This window comes from Rousettus aegyptiacus, unplaced genomic scaffold (assembly GCF_014176215.1).
Source record: "Rousettus aegyptiacus isolate mRouAeg1 unplaced genomic scaffold, mRouAeg1.p scaffold_m13_p_1, whole genome shotgun sequence".
NCBI classification, from domain to species: Eukaryota; Metazoa; Chordata; class Mammalia; order Chiroptera; family Pteropodidae; genus Rousettus; species Rousettus aegyptiacus.
The window spans coordinates 180663272-180689725 of NW_023416284.1; the positions used below are offsets into that span (position 1 = coordinate 180663272).

Here is a 26454-nt window from a genome sequence, read left to right on the forward strand (position 1 = left end):
TAGTTTTTTTCTGAACTTCTTGATATTATATTTGTATCTCATTTTCTCCTACACTGGAAGTCTTGTATATTGTAAAATTAAAATATTTATGTTACCCTACAATATAGTTGCAAAACCACGGCAACGATATACAATTATAAACCACTGAGTGAAGCTGAAGATTCTCTTGCAGTTCTTTTTCACCCTTAGACTATAACCCATCAGATATTCTCTGATTACAATGTTCAAAAGATCTGGGGAATAATTCTTTACTCTGGTTAACAACGTAGTTTTGTTACCCATTTGATCTAGTTCATTTGTTTCAATTTGATTTCAACTTTAGGTTTACTTTGTTCCCTTTCTTATTTCCCTTTTTGCTATGTAAAACTTTCAAAGTTCAAAGTCCGAGAAGTCTTGCTTTTGTTTCTTTCCCCTCCACCCTTTCTCACCACCCACCACGGGTAACCATTTTTATTGTTCCTAGAACATCCTTCCAATTTTCCACATAAACCAGGACTCATTCCAAAGCGACAGAAAAATATAGTTCTCATTTTTTTTTTTATGGCTGTATTGTATCCTATTGTATGAATGTGTGTCCAACCAGTTCCCCGTTAACGGACATTCGAGTTATTTCCAAGGTAATGTTAGGACAAATGGACACAGCAGTAAACATCCTGCCTGCACGCTGTTTCTATTTGTGGAGGTGTATTTGCAGAATACAGTTAGGGTTAGCAGTGGAATTGCAAGATATAAGAATAAATGGATACAGAATTTTGGTACTCCATGTAGAGCTTGAATCATTTTCCCACTCTCATCAGAAAATTTATGAGAACTGTTTATCCAGATCTTGACATTTCAAAGTCTAAGTGAGAGCGAACAGCCTTCTGTGTTTAACGACCTCTGCTTTTCTTTCCTGTGAATTGTCTGTTCGTGTCTTTGCCCTTTCTCCTCTTTGGAATTTGGCCGTTCTCTTTTCAATTTTGAAAAGTTCCTGTGATTTAAGTTGCAAATATTTTCTTCACACCGATCTGATTTACTGGGAATGTACCACAATCCCTTTGACCATCTGGGGGTACACTTTAATCTTATCCTTATAAATCACCTAATTCCAGGACACCTCCTTTGGGGATAAACAGTTTGGGTAAAGCTGGATAAGGGCAGACCAATCAAAAGAATTACCTGATCCCTGTCTTAAGCATAAGAGATTATTCCACGTTTACCAAGTAACACTATCATTCTTATGCAACGGTCCGCATGACCCAAAGTTCTGCGTGAGAGCATATTCGAATTACAAAACTTATTGTTTCGGGTTCATTAAAAGCACACAGAGTTCGCCTTCCCCTCGCTTCTGTTAGCAAGGTGCCCCCAGAGATGCTGACACAGGCACAACCTCCGACCGCTAGACAATAGCTCCTCCATTCCTCCTGGAGATGTCAAGGCAGGGACGAAGCAAGTGGCCAGGAGACTGCACTTCAAGACGGAAAAGAAGGCACCACTTTCCAGGCTTTCCAAACCGACACGGGTGAGGCTGAGGGAAGCCTAACGAGAGCCTGCGCCGCGCCCCGCCGCGCCCCGGACCGTGCACCTGGCCGCCAGCGCGCGGAAGCATCCGGGCCGGCGTCGTGCGGCCCGCCAATCACACGCCGCCTGCGCTCGGATTCCTCCGCCAGAGGCCGCGCCGCAGCCGCAGGTGGCCAGCGAGCGCGTCCACCTAACGCCACCCATCGCGACCCCTGCCGCCCTTCCCGTGATGCCCCGCGGCTGACCTCCGACGCCGCGGCCCACCCCTGCCTGCGTCCCGCGTCCCGCAGCCCTCCGCCCCCGCCGAGCCTGCGGCGCGCCGGCGGCCGCGGGGCGGGCACCGAGGCGGCCCCTCCCTCAGCGCCTCGAGGTCCCTGGCCGCGCGCCGTCCCTTCGCCTCTCCGCCCCGCGCGGAGGGGCCCGGCGGCGGCCCGGAGGTTGCGCCCACGGCGGGGGGCGCCTGGCCGGTGAGCGGGGGGGAACGCGGCCCTGACGGGCGGGGGCGGGCGAGCGGCGGGGGCGCGCTCGGGGGGGGGGGTGCCGGGCGGCGGCGGAGGCGGCGGCGGCGCGGGGCGGGGCGGGAGGCGCGGGGGGTGGGGCGGCGCGGCCTCGCTTCCTCCCTCAGCGCCATTTTGTGGCAGCGAGACCCGCAAATAAAGGGGTGCGACGGGGCTGCGGCGGGAGGAGGCGCGCGGGGGCCGGCTGCAGCGCGGTCGGGCGGCCCGGGCGGCGAGCGGGCGGCGCGGCCTCGGCCTATGTGACTGGGCGGCGCCGGCGCGGCCTCCGTGCGGAGAGGTAGGTGCGGGCGCCGGCGGCGGCCGCGGCCGCGCGGACTCGGGGTTCCAAGGGCTGAGGCCCGGCGTCCGGGCCCGGGCGGGGGTGGGCAGAGCCCGAGGGCCGCTCGGCGCCCGGGCCCGCCGGCCTCCCGCTAGCCTTCCCGCCCGCGGGGACACTTCCGCCGTCCCCTGGGCCCGGGGCGGGCGCGACCGGCAGTCCGCCCCCTCGGTGCGCGTGCCGGCCCCGCCGCGGCGTCGCCCCCTCACGGTCCCCACGGCCTGATCCGATGACTCGCGATGCGAACGAGTTCAGCGAGGGAAGGAGCTAGCCGCGTTCGGTGACCAGATTTCCCATCGCGCAGTAGGTTATTGCTGCAGCTGCGTTCTCCTGTTGACTTCCATTTTTAAGTGATTGATGTATTCTCAGTAAAAAAAAAAAATTTTTTTTTTGATTGAATTTCAGATTTCTGTGATTTTTAAAGCCTCACCTTGGATCCTTGTAAGACTGTTACTTGAATTTTTTTTTTTCAAATCATGTCTCGGAACACAAGTCCAAGTTCTTGTCTTGATGAAATCAGTTGGATGATTGAGCCCAAAGGATTATGTTAAAATCCTAAGTAACTGTATTTAGATAGTTAACGATTCTTTTGCCCCGAGGTAGACTAGTATTTCCTTGAGCATCTTACAGTCGCGAATTGTCCATCAGTAAGAATTTAGTTAATTCCGTTTCTGAGGAAGATAAACTGGAAGCTACAGTTCTGCCATCACAAATTCACCCAGTTTTTGAATTTTAAATTTTGATCATTAAGTTTTCTGTGATAAACCTTTAAACTCCCATTTAAGAACTACAGAAATCTTTTAAGGAGAGCTATATTTTATTTACTCATGTTAATTCAGTAGCATCTGATTAAGCAAGTTGAGGAAAGGATGAAGTGAAATTTTAAGTGTTTGGGTGTATTTTTAGAGTTCTTTTAAATTGTGTGTTCTAAGTAGCTAGCCAAGTGATCAGTATTTTCATTTGCTTCTCAGTGGTGGAACTGATGCAAACTGCCTAAATTTCTAAGTTCCAAAGGGTAAAAGTAGTGATACAGGTGTGTCCCAGATACTGCTGCTGTTTTACTTGGCCCATCTTACTTACGGAACTTTATAATATCTAGTTTTCCTGATTCAGTTTTGAGTCACGCTTGCTCAAAATACTTTTGTGTATGAAATGAGTTGAGCTATATGACAGAAAAAATGTATAGCGGCCCTGCGATGTGGAGATGAGGGTTGTAGTTATCTGTACAGTACATTACAGCTTTCAAAGTCCTTACAGTTTTGCATGTATGTAGTATAGAATCCCCTTGAAAATATTCTTCACCTAGTAGGCTTGATCATTTTTATATAATTGTATATTATGTTGCTCTTGGGAACAAATCTTTTTCTTGCTCTTAAAAATTTTATGTCGATGGGTCCTTTAGCAGAACAAAGCCTAGATAGCATTTGGTTTTATTCTTGTTATTTTAAAAATTATACCCCACATTTTTGCTTCTAAGTCATTTTCTGTTACTAAGCTTATCAAAAAAACTTTTCTATATTCCCATAAAAGTACATTGCATGTTAAGGTAGTACATTAGGCTAGAACTTAGTGCTATAAATGTTTTTACTCTTAAAAATGTAGTTGGTGGAATTTAATTCTTCCTAAATGCACATTAAAATTATTTTTAAGTTAGTATTTTATTTGAAAAAAATCTTTGTATCGCATTTTTATGACACCTAAAGCATTGAGATTTGCAGTACTTCGTGAGACAACCAAAATTTGTGTCCCCTTTTTACTGATTTGGAGACTGTAACCCAGAGAATTAAGTAACTTGCTTAGGCTCAAATGACAGATGAGGTACAAGAATCAAGAAAAGGTGGTCTTCCAATTCCTAACTATTACCCTTTCTACCACAGGGCTAAGGCTAGCTAGTACAGTGTCAGATTACTGGTTTCTTGTGTTTACTTATGATCAGTTTGAACGATGTACGTGCTTTCTTACTGAAGTTGTCATGGCTGGTGCTTGCTTCTGTTTAGGGAGAACTGAGTTTCATAACTTATGATCATAATGCTAACTAAGAGCCAGGAAAGTACTGAGATCTGGGATGCTAGGCACCCAGCCAACCAAAACTGAGCTCTCCATCACAAGCTGTTTCTCAGTGTTAAGGCAATAAAAGTAGATGGTGGTTCTGGCATTCTACACTTGAGATGTATTATTTTTGAATTATTCACATGAAAACTGAAACCATTACATAATCAATTTTCTTAAACCTGCTAAAAGGTAACTAAATTGACCTATTTTGCTTTTCTGCATTCTCTACTTCAGGTAGCTGTAAGTTGCTTGATCATTGAGGGTGGGAAAATGGAAGAATTATCCATCATCTTCAGTTACTAGTTTTTGTCAGTTCATCTGAAAAATGGGAACTGACTAACTTTGAAAAGTGATTATTAAATAAGTGGTTCATAACACTGAATGTGTATTCATTTTTGTCCAGAGTTCAGGGTTCAACTGTTATTTCAGTCATTCCATTTTCTGATAATGAGAATAGATTGTAGCAAGAACCTGGAATGTCCGTTAATCTAGAATTGTCCTTATGAATCTAAAATTGACTTTAAATGGTTATTGTGTTATCAGTTGTGCTAAAAAGAAATTGTCTTGGGAAATAATAAATTTCTTAGTTCATTTGTGCAATGCCAGAGAATTGAGACCATGTTTTATTTTGACTAAATAGTTGAATGGTGGTGCTTTTAAATTTTAAACCTGGTCAGATTTGCTGTTTGCCAGACAATCCATTTAACTATTGAGCAATATCACGGACTCTCTAGGAAAGATTGACTTTCCATCAGCTAAAGATAAGGAATTTTTTCCCAAAAGCTTATGCTTTGAATTCCCATGTTACGTATCCCGTAATATGGGATGACCTGTGACTGAAAATCGACGTAAGGAACACAAACATTTATACAAAACCAGTATTTATCCCTGACTTACATTGCAAACTTAGAAATTTATTTTTATAAAGAAAATATAAATATCCTCTAAACATGTGTCGTTAAAATCTACCCAACATCGAACTTTTTAAATGAAGAGAGAACATAAGCCAATGTTAGAAATTGAAAAAATTCGCTGTTTAGAATTCTAAAACTTGGAGCTCACCAAGAATTCTGCAGTTAGACTTGGAAATCAAGATGATTATTCTCAAGCTGTCAATTCTCCCTTCAGGTTTTTCAAGAAATAGTAATGGAGAGTCTTTGTTTTTTTGATAGGAAGGAGGAAATTAATAATTAAATGCTTATTTTGTGCCAGTCACCATGCTAAAAACTAGTGTTTATCTTCAAAAAACAGCACAATAATTTTGAGCCCTGGTGCTGGTAATCCTTTTGGAGATGGGCAGACTGAGGCTTAGGTTATGCCTTTTATTTTCAAAGTTGGTCAGTGTTCTAGGAAAGCAGGGTTATTAGAATTTCTCGTGTTTCTCAAATGCACTTTAAAAATAGTTTGGTATATTTGTTGCTAATTAAGCTTGCAGTTTTATTTTAGTGGATAAGAATTTGAATAACTTTTCTGTGTGTATTATACACAATCCCAACTCTGTAAGTCTTATTCTAATTATACTGACATTAAACCCTGCTTTTCAGATTAGGTACACTGTGTTGAAGAAATTAGTACATTTTAGGAAAAAAATCACAAATTGATCATACCCTAAATTACTGGCTTAATTCTTCCCTCTTTAATAATGTTATTTACTAATGTAGCTAAAATATAAAATAATGAATAAATGGGAAAGTGTTAAGTTATAGAAGCATGTACCGGATTATAAACTGGAGTTTATATCAAATAGCATCAATAATACTTAAATTTTGTTACGAAAATTTTTAATAGTTGTGGCGTCCAGTAACTAGATAACAGGTAATAGACTACCTGTCCACATTGGTAAATTTAGCTGTTTTCGAACTGTTACTCAAGAACTCTCACAATTCCTATTAATATTAAAATCTACATGTATTATAAAAATTTTACAGTATGGTCATCTTGGTTGGTTTTGGAAAAAGCCTAGATGGCCTAATTTAGCTCACTATTATGATTTACTGGTAACTGAAGCAAACACATTTATTCATATTTTTCATTTAGTATATATGTTTGAGAGCCTACTATGTACTGAGGCATCAGAAGTGAATGAAAGTGTTTTCTCTTGGAGCTTATTTCATAACTGGGAGAAACGTTTGTATAAAATGTCAGGTTGTGTTAAGAGCTACGAAGGAAAATAAAACCCAGTATGAGGGGAAAACAAGGAATTGGCATTTTGAGTGAGATAGGAAGCATTAAGAAGGATTTAACCAGAATGGTGACATACATAGGTACACATTTATATACTAGTTAAGTATGGCTAAAATCATCTTGTGGAGTTTGTTTTTATTAAATAGATCATTGATGTTTGCTATGTTTAGCTCGACAAATGAGAAATGTCAAGTAAATGCCAAACTTGTCTGGGTTCAAAGAGGGCACGGTCTAGTGGAATGAATGCACATTAAAAACATGCTAAAATAGGAGTGCTTAGACCTCTGGAGATAAAATGGTAAGGGTTTGTTTCCCAAATGATTGGAATCGCTCTATCATGTTGGGATAGTCACCAAAGCCATCAGCTCAGAAACATGATATACTCAGGTTTTTGCTAGCTACATTCAATGGAAGATTGTTAAAGAGGGAAGAATTAAGCCAGTAATTTAGGACATGATCAGTATATGATTTTTTCTAAAATGTACTGATTTCTTCAACACAATAACCTAATAATCAGGGTTTAATGACATTACAATTAGAGTATACAGAGTTGGAATTGTGCGTAACATAAAAAATGGTATTGGAATAGTTGAGATTCTTTTGGAGGAATCTCATATATTTACAAAGAAGTCAGATAGCTTTTGAAAACTCAGTTTTATACTGTAAATTATTTGTTTTTTTATTGAGGTATAATTGACAGTGACAAATAACAGTTTCAGGCATACAGCATAATATTTGTGTACATCGTGATGGAAATGTATGCTGTTTATCACTCCTCACCAAATATTGTTTCAAGTTTTTTTTTTTCTTGTGATGAAGGCTTAAGATTTATTCTCAGCAATTTTCACATATGCAGTACAGTAGTACTGTGTATTACATCTCCGTCACTTATTTCTTCAGTTAAATTTTTAAAATTTTGGAATTTGTAGTAAGTATGGGTAAGTAAAATAAACTATTAAGTTTGATATGTAAGGGAACATTCATGAGTATGCTTTAGAAATGATACCTAAATTGAATTGTCTCCATGTTTGAATATTAAGAAGTAGATATGTTTTCAGTAAGCATGGTAAAGTTAATGAGAGTAGCTCTCTCATTAATCTGTCTTTTGCAATAGGCTTAAGTGAATTTTGTATAAATTTATATAAAGGTGATTTTGAGACATTGTGACAAAATTAAATAGTGTAGGAGTATTTTTATTGAGATGTAAACATATAGGTAAACATCGCATGGTAGTGAATTACCATGACAGTGATAGAGTCTACCTTGCTATAACAACATAGTGCTGTCAAAGGAAAGGCTTAGCAACTGATACTACCTTCTGTACCCTCTCAGCAAGATGCCTGGCCTGCTGTACTGCCCGAGGCCAGAGTCTGACTTCACAGAGCTGTCACTTCTGCTGCAGAATGTCTTTCATAGGGCAGTTGTAAGACTGCATTGAAAATTATTTTTCAGTCTTTTATGAGACCATCAAAAAGAATTATCAGCTTTTTTACACAATAAGTTTTTTTTAAAATAACATAATAACAATCATAATGTGAGGTGTTAATAAAAGGTAAACTGGGTGTGGAGTATACAGGACCCCTGTAATACCTTTGCTGCTGTTCTGTAATTCTAAAGATATTCTAAAATAAAGATTTGGTCATGACTAAGTTCACTAATAAATTTATTTGAAAAAGCCAGTATTTCGGGTTCCTATCTTAAATGAAATCAGTTGACCCTCTTCTCTCTATCCCTTTCTCTAGGATTCAAGATGACCAACGAGGAACCTCTTCCCAAAAAGGTGTGTTTTTCTCAGCAAGTGTGTGTGTGTGTGTGTGGGGGGGATAGTGGAGTTGAAAGGACTATCTGTATTGTTTGCTTATTCATTCCCTTTGTGACAATAGCATGGCATTGTGGGTGTATAACGTACTAGACATTGTATCTTATATGCAATCTATTTTTAGAATATTTTCAGCTTTTGGAAAACTTTTGTTATAATATTATCCCCTGGGCTATTCTTAGCCCTTATTATACAAATAATGTCAAAAAAGGAGATTACATCACAGGTTCCTGTAAGTTAAGGCTTTTTTCCTAATCTAAATCTATTCGATTGTAATGCAAAACCACTTCTATATTTTTCCACAAAGGGGTGACAGCTAGTGCTTAGATTCTACCTTTTCCTCTGAAGTTTTGTTTTCTAGTCTCCTTTCTCCCCTCCTTGTGTTATTCCTACCTTAGTTTAGTTTAGTCATTGTTTACACACACGAAATTACAAAAGAAGTAACATAGTTTCTAAGAGAAATTTGTAATTCAATTGGGAAAGCAGGGTATGTGCTACTAACTTGTAATTATTTAAGTGAATGATTGAGAAAAGTGTTAGGGAAATTTCTGTCCTAAGTTTCGAAGTCAAATTATTAACAAAATAAAGAATTGTACACTGGTTTAATAATCTGATGATTACTCTTTTCTGGTATATTTTTAATGTCTTCCAGTATAACAGTTTTTCCTCTTCCATTTTATAAAGGCACTGTTACTGGTTAATGTTACAATTTGAAACATTTTTATAAAGAAAAATGTTTTAAGTACCTTCTAAGGGAAATTACAATATAGCCTAATTTTATCCTAAAGTAGGAGAGGTGCTTTACCTTTATTGTCTTCAGGAGAGTAAATACTTAATATTCCTCAAGTTACAATGCAATTTTAGCTAGCTAGATTATTATGCCCATTTTTTAAAGTTTTAGTTTGAAAGAATTATTGATTAACAGAAAGTTACAAAGAAATATTCAGGGCGGTTCTGTGTGCTTCGTCATCCAGCCTCCTTCAATGTTAACATCTTGCATAACATTATCAAATGGGAACTTGACATTGGTACAATTCACAGAGTTTATTCAGACTTCAGCAGCTACACCTGCGGCTACACCTGCATTGATTGAGAGTGAGTGAGTGAGTGTGTGTGTGTGTGTGTGTGTAGCCCTGCAGTCTTATCTCATGTAACAATGTAACCACCACCACAAGCCTCCCTTGTGCCACTCCTTTACAGCCATACCCATCCTTTCTCGCTCCATCCCTAACACTTGGCAACCAGCAATCAGTTTTCCATTTCTATAATTATGTTCCTTTATAAGCGTTATATAAGTGAAATGATGCAGTGGATGTATCCTTTTAAGACTGGTTTTTTTTCACTCAGTATAATTTCCTTCGAGGTTTATCCAAGTTGTTGCATGTATCAATAGTCTATTTCTTTTTAATATCCCATAGTATGGGTGTATCACAGTTAAACTGTTAATCTGATGAAGGGCATTTGGGTAGTTCCCAGTTTGGGCTGTTACAAATAAAACTACTGTGAACACTCATGTACATGTGTCTGTGTGAAAATAAATGTTCATTTCTTTGGGGTATGTGCCTAAAAGTGCAACTGCTGGGCTGTATAGCATATCGTTTTCAGTTTTAAAAAGAACCACCAAACTATTTTCTATGGCAGCTATACCATTTTACATTCTTACCAGCAATGTATGAAAGTTGTTTTTCTGCATCTTCACCCACCATTTGGTGTTACCATTGGTTTTTTTGTTCTTGCTGTTTTTGTTTTTTGTTTTTGTTTTTTGGGGGGAGAGTACTTTATTTGAAGGAAGAGTACAAATGGAAGAACATAAGCGGATGATTTGCTACACCACATTTTTATTTAGCCCTTCTAATAGGTGTGTAATGATAGCTCTTTGGGGTTTTCATTTACATTTCCTAATTATACCTGTTTTAAAGATAGCAAAGTTCACTTTTTAAGACTTCCAGAATATAAGAGGTGGTTGTTGCTGTTTTAAATCATGCGTTGAGCCATTTAAGTCTCAGACTCTGGAGATGTTTCAAATGTCTCCATTCGGAGTTCCTTTGGTAGGGGCGTTGTATGTCCTCAGTAATACAGGGATTCCTGGTAACAGACCAGCAATTGGGGGGTTGAAAGTTATGATCCTGTCTTCATAAAATATGAAGAGCATAAGTGCAAGTGGTATTTAATATTTAAAATTTTTAGGAAGAGCACTCGGTTCATATTTTAATTCTCTTTAAAGGTTCGACTGAGTGAAACAGACTTCAAAGTTATGGCACGAGATGAGTTAATTCTAAGGTAAAATGTTCTCTTATCAAAAATATAAAACTATTTCTTTGGAACATTATATTGTAACTGTAAACCGTGCTTATTTTTATTGTAAATACATCTTCAAATCATTATTGTACTTTTGGAATATATTTTTGTGGCCTGTTTCTTCATCATTTAAACCTTGAGGAAAGCATGACACTTCAAAGATCTGAAGCACAAGCTTGGGTAACTTCTAGACTAACAGATAACCTGAATTTTTTTTCTTGCAGAGGATAGATGCTTAGAATTTTAACTTGAAAAACATTTGTACTCCCTGAGTAAAACTTTCCGTGGTGAAAAACTCTTCTTTCAGTTTAACAAATATATGGGCTTGGTTTGATGTAGTTACTTTCTTTAACTTTCTTTAACTACATCAAACCAAGCCCATATATTTGTTAAACTGAAAGAAGAGTTTTTGTGTGCAAAAGTTGTCCTGAAGGATACATTTCTAGTTACAGAAGACATCCGTTACTTATTGGTGCAGCAAAGTTATTCTTTCTCATAACTGTAACCTTGATCAGCTAATTTCACTCTCTCTATATATCTTTGATTTTCTTATATGCAAGTTAAAGGAGTTGCATAGCATTACGTTTAACAGTTATTTCCTGCTCCGAATTTCCGTGGTTATTTTATAAATGTCTTGCAAAAGCAGATTGTCAAGTACAGCATTATGGTATTTTTCAAATGTAAGAAATCAGAAAAGGGGCACATGCATGTTTTATGTTTTATAACTTAGAGTCTTTTGTATTTTATTACCATGGTTGGTATTTTACGTGAAAACTTTTTTAAAAAGTAAAAATTTTTCAGGGCAACCTTTGCAAGGGCGTTGAACTTTTTTCTCTAGAAACTTCACAGAAATTTTTACTTAAAGAACTAAGTAAATTTAACAGGCTAGAAGTAGAGGAGAGAAAGATGTTTTACTTGTAAGAAGGGAGACACAGATGACATGTCCTGTTGTTTCCTAGAGCCTAATAATTTCCCGCCCTCATTCTGCTTAGCCACTCTGTTGTGGACATGCTCTATATCTTCGTTTTCCATAATCTCATGCATAGGACAGCTTTCCCATTGTATACCTTTGTTTTCCTACACATAAAATTTTAATCCTTAGTGTTGTGAAACATTTGTCCTGTCCTGCCGAGGTAGACAGTTGCTCGTGATATACTACCGCTTACCTTTTGTTCTCTTTGTACCTCTCATTTGGAACACTCCTTGCCTTTTAGCCTTTCTTAGATAATTCCTCTGGTTAGTATGCGTAATCTTTTTCTTGATTTAACTATGGAGGGAGCATTAATACTATGATCTTAATAACAAATTATAATAGCAATTTTTAATGTTAAGTAACTTTTAAGGTTTTTAAATCATGTGCAGTGTATATTCTATAGATCAGTTTAACTTAGGGAATTCTCATTTACGACTTTAAAGTGAGTTTTTTTACCCTTATTAATTTGATGATTTTAAATCATCTGCTGCTTAACTAGTCTGTCGTCTTGATAAGGATGTTTTTAGTTGAACTTTTATAAGTTTCCGTTTCCGTTTCTCTAAAACAGTTTTTATGTAGCCTCTGCAAAAGACTTGTATTCATCCCCAAACATTGAACTCTGTGTCCTAGGTTGTCAGGGCCATAAAAATAAGCATTCTCTTGGCTGAATAGTAGTCTTTATATGGAAGGTGGATTAGCTTGATGTCTTGAAGAAGTATTTTTTGTTGATTATGTTGTAATATTAATGTCACATAGCAAACCTTTCAAGAGTTTTTTAAGATTGTGAAAAGATTTTTTATATTAGCTATAAATGAAGGGCAGCTTGAAAACAGCTCTTCAGTAAGAAAGATAGTGACATTCAGGGCAGGTTACTTTCCATTAGAAGTCGCTTTAACATAAGACTAAGAAACTTTGTCATTTATCTGCAATAATTGCAAAGAGTAGTGTATATAGCCTATATTTTGAGGTAGAAGAATATGTCAGGAAAGAAAGGTGTCATACTCAATGGCATGTGTGCAGGTCGTTTCTACTAATTAGGGCTTTAAAAAGAGTCTTCAAAAATAGTATATTCTCTTCCTCTTTTTTTTTACAGACAAAAATAAATATTATTCTGAGTCACATGGTATTTTCACAAAAGAGCCAAGATAAGGTGTAGACCCTTATAATTAGGCATATTTTTTATATGCCTTTTGTTTGAGGTGGCCAGTACATCTGAAAGTAGTAGTAAGTTTTTTATTCAGCTTCTATAATCCAGGCATTGAGCTGAGCATCAGTGTGATACAAAGTCCTGTTGGGGTGTAATCTAATCCAGAGAAGCACACTTGGTATATTCTCAGGAGAAAACACTCTTCTCTAAGGAATGATGAAGTAACTAGTTTACTGTTGGTTAAACTAGATTTATAATTATTTCAGAATGGAAGAGACCTTAAGAATTATAGAGGAGAATTGTCCGTATAATATTTGTAGGTTTACGGATGTAATTTTCTAGTCTATTTAATAAAAGTAAATTCAACTTCACTAATACACAAATTTATTTTTGTACTAGATGGAAACAATATGAAGCATACGTGCAAGCTTTGGAGGGCAAGTACACAGATCTTAACTGTAAGTTTGAGTTTCAGTTTCCTAAAGACCGTGTGAATATCTCATTTTAGGTTGTTATGGACATGCAGGGGAATTGGCTTTATAAGCAAATGTAATGTCAAATATTCTATTAAAGAACTATGTCCAGGTACCATGTTGGGTGCTAGGAAATAGGTGAATGATACATGATATTTCTTCTCGGGGAGTTCCCAGCCATTGGGGAAGACCAACGTGTAATAATCATATAGTAGCATGACTTTTAGCAGGATTATGTACAAGGTTCTGAGAGAGCATAGATAGAGAAATCCACAACTACTTGAAACTTTCCTTGATCTGTTCCTAACCCCTTCCACAGAGGAATTTGAAATAAAAAGCATGAACTATTATTAGTCTAGATGAGCAGAGGTATTTAGAAGCAACCATTAATATATTTATTTTAATTGTAACTTAGTTGTTACTTAAATTGTAATAATAGCATATAGCTGTATTTTTACAGATTTTTCAAAATCCGAAAATCATTTGAAACCATTTTAGTCTTTCACTTTGTCACTGAGAGTAACATTTTTTGTAAGTATAAAAATCAGTTGTCGTTTTCCAAGCCCAGAAAGCTTAATACCCTGAACTTTTAATTATTCTGCAACTGTATTATAATTCACACAAGTCATGAACATTATGGAAATTTAAGGTAACAATTGTTCATGCCGTTATTAGCATGTTTATATTGAATATGTTAAGAACAGTTATCAGGACTTTATGAATACTAGATATTATAAACAAATGCAAATAATGATGTTTCCTATGTTCTCTTTAAACAGATTAGACTAGAGCAACATTTTTCTATCTGGTATTAGTGGGTTTGGGGCCATAACCCCACTAACGCCTAAAGAGCACTTCAGACTGGGAACAAATTTCCTAGTTCTAAAAGTAGTTAGGATAGAAACGAAAGACTTGCTGATTTTTTTACCCTGGTTTTTATTCTTGACAAAGGCAATCAGAACTTCGTTTGCTTGGTTCAGTTTGACCTTGAAATTCTATTTCATAATGTTCTGTAAATTTTTTTCTTTACTCATCAGCTAATGATGTAACTGGCTTAAGGGAGTCAGAAGAAAAACTAAAGCAACAACAGCAAGAGTCTGCACGCAGGGAAAACATCCTTGTAATGCGACTAGCAACCAAGGAGCAAGAGATGCAAGAGTGTACTGTAAGTATTTCATGTTCTAAGCCTTGGCGGAATTGGTTTTTAGTTCACATTATTACATGTACTAATTAGTATTAAACTAATTCTATATACTTAATACAATTATAAATGTATGTTTTGTCAAGGTAAATATGCTTTGAGCTGTAAATATGCTAAATGTAAAATTTTGATAGCCTCTCATCATTGGATTTAAAATACTTTTTGTGGCTAAGAAGTCAAAAGTTGAAGTTATTTTCTGAAATCTACGTGTGATTGATGAAAATTAGTATATTGATTCAGATATTTTTTAGTAGCCTGATTATCTGAGGGAATAAGTAATGCTTGCTCTTTACTATAAGTGTGCCTTCCGATTAGTTTCTCCTCTGCTCTCTTTACTCTTCTATGTATAAAACTATTTTTCTTAGTGTCAGCAAGTTTGCCATTTCTCTTGTTTAATTGTTACAGCTTTCATTTGTGCTATTTGCCATGCCTACATAGATATGACACGTACTGACATATTTGATCATTTAGCTCTGATTGAATTTAGATTTAATTTTATGCAATCTTCAGTAGTCTTAGCAATTTTTTTTTTAAACAGTGTTTGTGTATCTAAGTTGTACTAAATGGAGAAAGCTCCATCCCTGTTTCTGATTTTAAAATCTGAACATTTCGGAATTTTTTAGTGTAATCTCTATTCATTTGATATACGTTTGAAATCTACTGTATAAGGCAGTATTCCGAAGATCACTGGAAACTAGTATGTGGAGCGCAGTCCTATTCCTGTTCTCTCATTGATAAAAGTTTCTTTAGAGCTCGATCGCAATACACATTTCCTCTGCAGAGATTGTTTACATTTCTACTACTCTGCAGTCCTTCCTTCACTTTTTCAAAATGACTTCTTTACTTGTTACTTTGTTGAAGAAAAAGAGTGGCCGCTGTCATTTTCTCTACCTTCTCACAACTTTCTCTCCTTTTGGTTCTGCCAGTTGAGTTTCCATCTTCACCTCCACTGGTTTTTCTTTTTTCTCCAAGGTCACTAACAAATGCATTAACAATCTCTCTCTTTTCTAAGTACTCATATGCCTTCTCTTTCTAAATTTTCAACTGTTGACCATTCTACCTTTGGATATTTTTTTATCTGTACACTTTGTTCTAAAAAGTCTCACCGGTAATTGGAATTTTTTTTCTTTCTTTGTAACACCAACCAAACCCCTCCAAAACATTCTTTTTTTTCTATTACGATTGTCATGTCTAATGGAGTAGGTAGTATATTTCAGATGCCCAGTCTCAAAACCATTTAATTTTTTTCTTCCTTTTTTCTGATACCTAGAATTCTAGAGTCTGCCATTTACTCATTCGTTTTAAGTCTCCCTGTTTGCAAGGCATTTTGCTAGATGCTTACACGTGCAAAGGATGAATTTTACCTTCCAAATGGTAACAGCTGGTAGATCGAGTGTGACTGGATGGTGCCGTGGTAATAACTTCATGACACCAGTGTGTTTTGAATTCTTTCTCTCTTCTCGAGTCCTCCAGTTGATATCCTAGTTTAGGTACTTCTCACCACTTGCTTAAACAATATGTACTATTGACTCAACCTTTGTGATTCTTCAGCTGTCCTCTACACACTGGAAGTTCCGATCATATCATGTCTGATCAAAACTTTTCGTGATGCCCCATCATCATTTTGTCTTCTTGGCCTAGATTTTAAGGTTATTTCAACTAGAATCTAACCTTTTCCAGCTACATTTTTTACAGCTCTCCCAAGCACAGGCCTGCTGAAGAGCTCACTGTTCTTTCAGTTAGAATGCAGAGTGAAGTTTTACAGAAGGGGCAGCAGGAACAGAACAAGGAAAGGGCAAGATTGTACGTGGCAGATGAGGGCACTTCTCTTTGTAAATCTAAATAGTGACTGTCAGCATTGGAGAGGCGATGTTTTCTTTACTGATAGTAGCACATAGTGAATACTATGTGGCATACTTTATTCCTGTCAAATTGTGTTAGCAACTGGCCTTACATTAAATAGGCAGTTGTACTCATTTTGTTTGAAATGAGCTACTTTTAAAAAAATCTCCCTAAACTTAAGTAAAATTCTGTTTGCTCAGTGAAGCAATTAAATGTATTCCCAATCCATTCAGTATATTTGTAGCTTTTACTAAATTTATGTTAGGAATTAGCTACTTATGAGATATAACTTTAATTCTATTTAAGCCTTAGTGTGGAACAAGATCTTGGACCTTAACTTCTTTGGGTGTGAAGAAAATGATAACATTTAATACTAATAAATAATATTTCATATTTTAGAAATGTGTTTTTAGTGTGGTAAATAAAAATAGTACAACTGAAGTCGAAATTGAAGGTTACTTATATAAGTAGAGGGTTTCTGGTATGGTGGAAAAAGCCCTAGACTGGGAGTCAGAAGGCTTGAAAGTTAGATTTCTAGTCTCGGTTCTGGCACTGAACTACCTGTGTCCTAGGACAGTTGATTTACTTATTATAATTTCTCAAAATAAGAAGTTTAGACTAGGTCAGTCACCTTCTAGCTTTACCATTCTATGATTCAGATCTACTCAGAAAAGGGGAAAAATAAACATGCTTTATTTTGCCTTAAGGCAATATTTATAAAGTTATTTATAAGGTGCTGTTTATAAAGTAGTGCCAACTCATGTAAATATAAACACTACATATTTTAAAATTTAGAAATGCAAATATGTGTTTTAAATTATAATCTTGTACCTGATACATTTTTAGAGGACTTGTACATAGAATAATTTCCATAGGCACAAATTTGAACAAGTAAACCACTGTAGTCTTATATAATTAATATTTTAAACTTCACTTTTTTCCCAGTGGGTTTCAGCATTTTTAGTAAATGTGTAACTTTGATTTTTTTCTTTTCCTCATACAGTTCTGGTTGCAAAGTAAGATGTAGCCTCTTTATTTAAAGTTTCCAAATATGGCAGTGCAAATGGCCTTAATTCCTACATGGATAACCTTCTTTTTAGTTTGTACTTTTTCTAGAGGATTTTAGGATCAAAGGGGGAGGGTTTTAATAAATGAGTGGTAAATCCAGGGAGCGATAGGGAATTTACCCCCACCTTCTTATGTATGTTTCCTTCGATTTGGTAGTAATTGTTTGTTTTGCTTTGCACAGACTCAAATCCAGTACCTCAAGCAAGTCCAGCAGCCTAGTGTCGCCCAACTGAGATCAACAATGGTAGACCCAGCGATCAACTTATTTTTCCTAAAAATGAAAGGTGAACTGGAACAGACTAAAGACAAACTGGAACAAGCCCAAAATGAACTGAGTGCCTGGAAGTTTACGCCTGATAGGTAAACAAATCATACTCCCCAGTCAAGACTTCCCTGACAGTCCCACTGCGAGAAAGCTGTGGTGGGACAGCCAAGTACTCGTTTCCACACCAAGACTCAGACTTTTGAGCCAAAAAAAAGCCACATTCTTATACTATCCAGCTTGTAATGGTTAATGTAAAACTTACCAGATGAGCCTTGTGTTTCAGCTTTTTTCTCTTCCCCCTCCCCTTGCTTCAGAGGCCTGATGGCGTCGGACTATTCCGAAGAAGTGGCCACCTCCGAAAAATTCCCCTTCTAGGACATGTAGACACTTGAGAAATGTTTCTGTTTGAAGAAAATAGAGGGAGAAACAGAAGTCTTAAGTCTGTGGCACACTGTGTCTTCAGACAGTTTGGAGGAATGAAAACCTAGAGATTTAAAATCATGAATTGAACATGTAAAATTCCAGTAAAATGTAAAAATGGAATACGCATCGCTCTTAACCTTGAGCATAGTGACTTAGAGACACTGTATATCAGTTTTGCCAATAAGACTGTGGACTTCGTGATTGTTGAACTTCTGGGTCAAAACTCAAATGAGGTGAATTTTGCCTTTTGAAAGGATTTATTTGCTAAGAAACAACTTAATAATTATGAGAGAATCAACTACTAGACGTCAGTACAAGTAGTTCATATATTTTACCATTTAGTTTGGGGCTCTATATTACTTGGTTGAGCCTTAAGTCAATGTGGTTTTATCAATGGTTTGTTCTTTGAATGGTTGCTAATACTGTAGACAATCTTACTGAGGACTGTACAAACATGAAGGTGCGGTACCAAACTTCAGGTCTAAACTGTTTGAAGCATTATAAACATTCATTTCACAACTAGATTGTATAAGGACATTGGCTGCGATGAGACTCACTGCGTTAATTTTTTAGTAGTGAAATTAAATCCCCATTCCATTCAACAGGCACATGTTGAAAGCATTGTCGTTGGTGTTAATGGGGGAATGTGTTCCTTCATTGTATTTGGCCCTTTTGTATCTCACTCTTGATATTAAATTAAATGTGCCTTGAAGTAGTTGTTTTTTTTTTTTTTAAGTTCAAGGAATACTATGATGATTTTGTTGTACTTTTAACATTTTGATTTTGGGGGGCTATGGAGAGCAGATTGATTTTGGAAAAAAATTGTTGTTGTGCTCTTCAAAGTGAAGGAAAAGGCTTTGTGTCTCATTTTTAAAAGACCTACTGTTTTCCAGCTGGTATCATAAAAGACAAGGAGACTTGACACTTGTTACATTTTGACATCTTGTCCCAGGATATTGCAGTAGAAATTAAACATGGGACAGCTTCAAAGGGTGCCTACCCAGAAGATTGGGGAAATAATGTATTGGAACTGTGGGCTGGCCTAAGTGAGACATTTTGTGAATTGGAAAAAAAAAGGTATAGTGATCATTTCTAGCAAATTCATTTGATCATTTAGATAAATGAGGCATTATTTTCTTCATGCTTCCATCCAGTCCTGGAGGTGAATTTTTTTCGTCAGATCATTCTATAAGTCACCAATTTGAATTTTCTCTTGGTGATAATGGAGTCTAAGATGAGTGGAAGATAAATGTTCCAGACTGTCCCACCGTTTAAGTGCAGTTTTAACAAGGGTGACTTAAGTTCTCTCTTAATCGTTCAAATCAATTGTAAGTATCATGTATGTTTATGTTCTAAGGAACTGGTTGTGGGGCAGGTGGTGGGTTAAAGAAGTGGTTTGTGTGACTTTACAGCAAGAAATCCGCTTCTGAAATTCTCATTATTTGTGGGGGTTGGAGGGTAAGTAACCAAATCTGTATGAAATTAGCTTATTGTGCCCTCATTAAGGCCTTTATATATCATTTATGCCATTTAAGATGACAGAAGAAATGGCCTATTTTTAGTAAGTCAAGAAATAATTTATAAAATGTGTTATTATCATGTACTTAAATATAGCTGGCATCTTTCTTTGCCTCTTAGGTAACAGTCACTTTGGGGTCTGTGGGGTTTTTTATGTTAAAAATTTTTTTTTAATGAGATAATACATGTTCATGTATAAAATTGAAACAGTATGAAGAAAGGTGAAGACAAAAGATGAGAGTCACTCTTGGAATGTGACCGTGTCCTTCCCCAATCTGTTCTGCAGGAGCAGTAACCACTGTTAAAAATTTCTTGGGTATCAAGAGAATTTCTGTGCATATACAGTCATCTTATATATTGGTTTTAAACATACGTGAATATACATACAGATTATTTGCTGCTTTGGGTTACACACACACACACACACACACACACACCCACCCACACACCCCTTATCCCTTGGGCATTTTTCCATTTTTTAGTTCATTTAGCTTCATTTTTAATGGTTATGTAATATTTCCATTGTACTAATGCATCATAATTTAATCACCTACAAATGGATTTCCTGTAAAAAATAGGTTATAAGCCAGGATATTCCAGGTACTATAAATACGTCATTAATTTGAAACAAATAGTGCTTAATCAATACCATGTTTGGAATAATTCAAATAGAATGGGTTATGGGGGTTTTTCTCCCGTATTCTTTTTGAATTTTGAGGAAGATTTCCTGAATTCTGTTCCACTTTAGTTGAAATATTTCATACATGTGACAGTGCATATGTTTTAGAGCATTTAGGGGGATACAGTTCAGTGTTTCCACAGTTTTAAGTTTGTGTTTAACCATTTAGGTGATGATGTGTGCACCTGTCCAAGATGCCCTGGCTCCCTTGGTAACAGCAACATACAGTGTCCGTTCTATTTTTATAAAATTTTCTCATTTTCTTTGTGGGAAATTTGATTTTAGGAATTGGCTAGATTATTTTTTATTTTTGTATTTCAAACAAATTCTACCCAGGACAGTTACTTATAATCGAATTCTCATCATGTTTTTTCTGACATAATGAACACAACACACATTTTATGTAATGTAGTGAAATGACAAAATTACAAAATGTTTAAAGAATAGCAATTCTGTTAAGATCAGTTTTAATAATCATTAATTTTAGAAGTGATAGGATTGCCTTAAAACAGGCATTTATTCATAAATGTATAACTGCATAAGTGAAACACTTTTTGCATTAGAATTTGTAATACTTTATATATGGATTAAGTCAGGTCACAAATTAATGTGTTGATTTTTGTTGTCTTTTTTTTACTCTAATTATATAAAAGGAAATTTCAGACTAGTTGGAAAACACCGATGTTACATACTTTGCAAGAAGGTCGTGGGAGCGTGGGCAGTAGATGGGGAGGAACAGCACTGCCCGGCGGTGCTGCCGTTTCTTCAATTCATTTGGTCTCTAAACTCTTGTTCAGTAGAGGCTGAAGTCTGAGGGTGCTAAATGGGAAGTGGGGGATGTCTTTAGCAACTGAGATGAACAAGAACACCAGATAACAAAGTTACCATGTAGGAAACAAACCCCTCAGCGTCGGCTGGCTGACCGGTGGCTTTCACCTGAAAGCAGTAACCCAGGTTAAATTTCCTTAAATTAGAAATTTTTGCTTGCATTGTGTTAGGCCAGAACACCTGCTCTCAGTTAAAGAACCTTGCTGAATTAAAGAATGAGACTCACAAAGTGCTCCCATTTTAGAAGTTCTGAGGTTTAAAAGGATCAGATGTATTCCAAAGTAATATATTAAAGATGCAAAAGTCACACTAAAGGAAGGAAGGAAGATAAAATGTCAGCCGAAAAGTGTTTTTAAACAGTAAAGTCATTCTGAACTTTTAATGCCATCACAAGAATATTAAACTATCCCTGTCCAAGTCCCAAAGGTGGCATCACAATTACATACTCATCAGATCCCTTTAGGAAGGTCATTTCTATTGTTACTGCTGAGACTAAAGAAAAGCAGTAAAGTTTTACTGAGAGACTATTTTAATTGCATTTTTGCAATTGCTGTGTGTATGTGTGTTGTAGGTTCTATAGTATGCTGCACTAGCAATAAGTACTAATTTGTTGACAGTATGGCACACCTAATTTGGCAAATATTTGCATTATTTGTGATAAGTAACCTAAATCTTATTTCTGTGTCCTAAGGATAATCTTATATAACATGAATATTAATCACATATCAATATTAAATTTTTTTAAACAATGTCACATTTTAAGAGAGCTCGAAAGTGTATATCATATAAAGAAGTGATGAGGGATCAATGTATAGAAATAGTCTTAAGGCTTGTTTTAAAAAGCCTCTTTAAAAACAATTACTCAGCACGCCTCACTTGATGCAATAACATTCTTGTGAGAAATGCCTATTAAGAGTCATCTGTATTAAATGCTATTCTGGCAAGAATGTATTCTCATTTATTTAGATTTATAGGTTCTGAATTTCATATATTAGATATTTTAAAGTACATTTACCTTTACAAGAACATTTCTGTTTCATTAAGCTAAGTGCCTTACTGTTCTATTAATATTGGTAAATCTGAGGTGTGTGTTAATTGGCCCATTTTTGTTTTAAATGATAATTTGGGGAGAAAATAGATTTCAGAATAATGTAATCAAAATAAAAAGTGGCCATTTGGATACTTTGTGTTTAGGGTTTATTTTTGCTGCTGTGTTGGCAACATACTGAAATACAGAAGATGGACCTGTTCCAGAAAAGAAGATGGTAATTAATAGGGAAGCATCTGCTGTGACATTGTTATGTGTTACCTCTTGCTATAATAATTGCAAGCAAAGAAGGTTATAGAGTTTTGTCTACATTTTGTGATGGATGGCTCTTTCCTTTGCAGCCAAACAGGCAAAAAGTTAATGGCGAAGTGTCGAATGCTTATCCAGGAGAATCAAGAGCTTGGAAGGCAGCTGTCCCAGGGACGTATTGCACAACTTGAAGCAGAGTTGGCTTTACAGAAGAAATATAGTGAGGAGCTTAAAAGCAGTCAGGATGGTAAGGGGTTTTTTGAAAAGTTTGATTAACTTTGCACTGGCTTTTAAAAAACTGCCAGGCATGAATATTACAGATTAGGTTCTGTACATGCTAATCTCTGGCCAGTGGTTCTATAAAATTATGAATGAAATATTTCTAGTTGAGTCAGCAAACAAAGCCATTTATTTTAGTGTCCTTCCCCCCTCCCACCCCTGTACCCCACCCCCGTTTGTTCATCATGTATAGATTCCATAAGAAGTTTCTGGTTTTCAGGAGTGGAATTCAGTGAAAAAAATGCTGTCATATTACTAAGGCATTCCATAGATATACAAATTTATATTCAGTGCTTAAAAGGGGGAATACTTGCATTTAATCTTATTCTCTTATTATAAGTCTTGGAAGTATTTGGCTCTTTTTAGGGGTCTAAAAGTTATATGATTGATTGTACCTATTAAGGTCCTATTTAATGAATAAGATGTTTATTTAAATTTGCTAAGACAAACCAAATTTCATGGTCAACTGCTATCCTTTGGGGGAAGGGGTGAGTATAGCTGCATTTGTTCTATTTCTCCTCTTTATGAGGAAGAGTAATAGCAAGGAAAATAACCAAACTCTGAAAATTAAATTATGAATTAGTATTGATAATTAATTGCAAAAATCAGAAGTCAGGTACATTTTTAAAACTACCTTTTCAGTGATACTTAGCTCTTACTATTTGTAAACATAGTAAATAGGTTTTGTATAGTATTGAGGACTTTATTTTCCCGAAAGCTTTTTAGAATTTAATGGACATGGGTATTCTATCAATTTTCAAGAGTTATTTTCTCTGATTTTTTTTTTTTTTTCTTGGATTTACATCCAAGTCAGTGATTATAGCATAGGCCTCTTTGGAGTGTTCGAGGACCACACTACTCCGTAGAGGCTAAACCTGTTGTGGAGCTGAGAACAGTCACCAGCTGGAAGGATGAGGGATTAGGGGATCATAGGGGCCCACAGGTTAAATAAACGTGATTTTGTGGCCTGTAATCAGTTGCACGTATGGCTAGGTAGTTTGAATTAATTTAAACTTGGTTGCTTTAAGATTTGTAAGCATCTGTCCTCTTCTCCCTCCCCGCCCCCCAACAGCTCATTCTTGAATGGCTATATTAAAATTGGAAGCAAAATTGAAAATCGATTTTAGAATTGTGTTTGTTGACTTAATTATTTATTGACTGCCTGGCTTTGTGGCAGCCACTAAGATATATTTCCAAACGTTATGAAGAGATATTAAAGTAGGTGTGACTCTCCTTTGCACAGAACTGAATGACTTCATCATTCAACTTGACGAAGAAGTAGAGGGTATGCAGAGCACCATTCTAGTTCTTCAGCAGCAACTGAAGGAGACACGCCAGCAGTTGGCTCAGTACCAACAGCAGCAGTCTCAAGCTCCAGCCCCGAGCACCAGCAGGACTCCATCTTCTGAGCCTGTGGGACAGGCAGAGGCCGCAGGTAAAGACTGCAGTCGGCTGGCCAACGGACCAAGTAACGGCAGTTCCTCCCGGCAGAGGACGTCTGGGTCTGGATTTCACAGGGAGGGGGACACAACTGAAGATGATTTTCCTCCTTCTCCAGGGAATGGTAATAAGGCCACCAACAGCTCAGAGGAGAGAACTGGCAGAGGAGGTGGTAGTTACGTAAACCAACTGAGTGCGGGGTATGAAAGTGTAGACTCTCCCACGGGCAGTGAAAACTCTCTCACACACCACTCAAATGACACAGACTCCAATCATGACCCTCAAGAGGAAAACTCAGTGAGTGGGAAAGGTAACCGAACTGCAGGCTCCCGCCACGTTCAGAATGGCTTGGACTCAAGTGTAAATGTACAGGGTTCAGTTTTGTAATATTTTTTCCAGCAAATTTTTATACAGTGTCATTTAATTTGGGAGAGGATGCTGTCCAGAAAATTAACGCATACTTTTGTCACAATTTGCCTTTTTTTGTGGGTGTGTTTTTTCTTTTCCTTTTTTTTCCTTTGCTTCAATTCCTCTGCCATTTTGGAAATTATAACAGTTAATTACTTTGTTGCTAAAAGGACATTTTGTGTAGGGTCAGGTTATTTTTATATGAGTTAATGTGAAGTTGTAAATGGAAATCTTTGCTCACAGTATAACAATGATGTCTGTGTAAATCTGTGGCTACCTAGAACCTGTGCTGCGTGCGGGCCTCCTCACTCGTGCTGTTCCTACACTTCTGCACCATTCAGACTTGTTAGAGTAGATGTGGGTTTGTGACTGCCACGTTTGCCCAGTACAGTAGTTTTATCACTAAAAGTTGGACTTGTTGATGGAGTCCTATAGTAGTGTCCGTGTTAGATACAGTTTTTTCTACCATACATCTGTGCATTTTCTCTTTAGGTGACTGAATGTTTAAGAAATTTGTGTGCATAGTTACCCAGTTTTTATGAACTGTTACACCCTGTTAATGCATATTGCTCTGTAACTCCAGTATATCTTACCTGTACTGACCAAACCTAAATAAAGATTTTTATTGTAACTTCTGCATTGTTTTTTTTGTTTTTGTGTGTGTGTTTAGCATGTTATTTATTTTCATTGAATTGCTTAATTTCTATTCAGTATCCTTCGATCATACCACAAAGGTGAAATTTAAGTCCATGCATTGGTTTTGGTTGTGCACGCAATTTAAAAAAAATTTGTCCCTTGTTTTGCAAAATAAACTTGGATTTTAGGACTACACTTTAAATGTTTTTTTTTTTCCTGACTTGTAAAATTTTTATAAAATATTCGAATACCCAGAAAAAATTTAAAGAAAATAGTCAACCTTTGTTAGGCTTCAGTTGAAAAGTAGAACTTGTTTTTGTGACATGATTTCAGGTAATTAAAGTATCTGTGTAGTCAGTGATGTTTATTTTCAAACATTGGCCAATGCTACTGATTTATACTATTAACATGTCTGCTGATATACATAGTAAGGCTGTGGAGGGTGTTAGCATAATGTTTTTAAGATGTAAGACTTAAAGTTTGTTTTATTTTAAACATCAAAGTGTATGGTGTTGAAGCCTGTAGAATCTAGCTTTTCATCTATGTGAGATGAAATGTGCTTTTTTGCTAAAAGCAAAATCTTGTTTTAATTATTACTTGTAATATACTAGGGAACCTCAGAAGTGGAGTTACAACACTTGAAACTAAGGTACAACTTATTTGAAAATAACTCCTGTGGTGTTGCTTGTTTCGGACACAAGTATAGGCTTCATGGCATATTTGAAGTACTGCACTTTGTCTTGATTAACCTTTTGTGCAGTCTTCAGGTAAATAAAGCCTATACAATTTTAAATAGAGCTGATAATTATAAACATTTTGGTTTATACTAAAACACTAAATACTACCTTGATTTATTAAGTACTGTGGGCTTTGGTTTTGGTTATGTATGTCCTTGTCCAATTTAAACAAAAATGAAATTTCTCTTGGTGTCATGTAATCATTGATGTGCAATAGGAAATTTTCGACTAGTGTAATTTTACGACTAATATAGACCTATTATGTGTCATTACCAATTTTCACATGTCTGTTGAATCCGCATTAATTGGTGAATAACGAGCAGAGAGAATTTAAAGACTGTAAAATCGATATTCTTCATTTCTAGAATTGAATGCTTTATTTGCTGATGTGACTACATGATCCAGGCTGAAAGAGTAGCCTCTAGAACTAATGCGTTTGAAACCTGGCCGTAACTTACCTGCTTCATGACTTGGGCAAACTACTTAATCTCTCTGGGGCTTAGTTTTTCCCTGTAAGGAACATTAAAAGAGTTAATGTAAAGTGTTTACCACA

General features: G+C 36.8%; 1 protein-coding gene across 5 annotated transcripts; it reads left to right on the forward strand.

Moving 5' to 3' along the window:
- Window positions 1-1806: 1806 nt before the first annotated feature.
- Window positions 1807-25163, forward strand: LOC107514728 (WT1 associated protein). 5 transcript variants are annotated; one of them, XM_016152718.2, is made up of 8 exons: window positions 1807-1967; window positions 8313-8350; window positions 10614-10669; window positions 13207-13265; window positions 14318-14445; window positions 17573-17751; window positions 22494-22648; window positions 23924-25163. In XM_016152718.2, exons 2-8 carry the CDS (start codon window positions 8321-8323, stop codon window positions 24505-24507), a joined length of 1191 nt encoding a protein of 396 aa, XP_016008204.1. In that variant the 5' UTR covers window positions 1807-1967; window positions 8313-8320; the 3' UTR covers window positions 24508-25163. The 5 variants fall into 5 exon arrangements, with proteins under 5 accessions (XP_016008204.1, XP_036079264.1, XP_016008207.1 ...); XM_016152719.2 differs by lacking the exon at window positions 1807-1967 and adding an exon at window positions 2185-2295; XM_016152720.2 differs by lacking the exon at window positions 1807-1967 and adding an exon at window positions 2483-2637.
- The last annotated feature ends 1291 nt before the right edge of the window (window positions 25164-26454 follow it).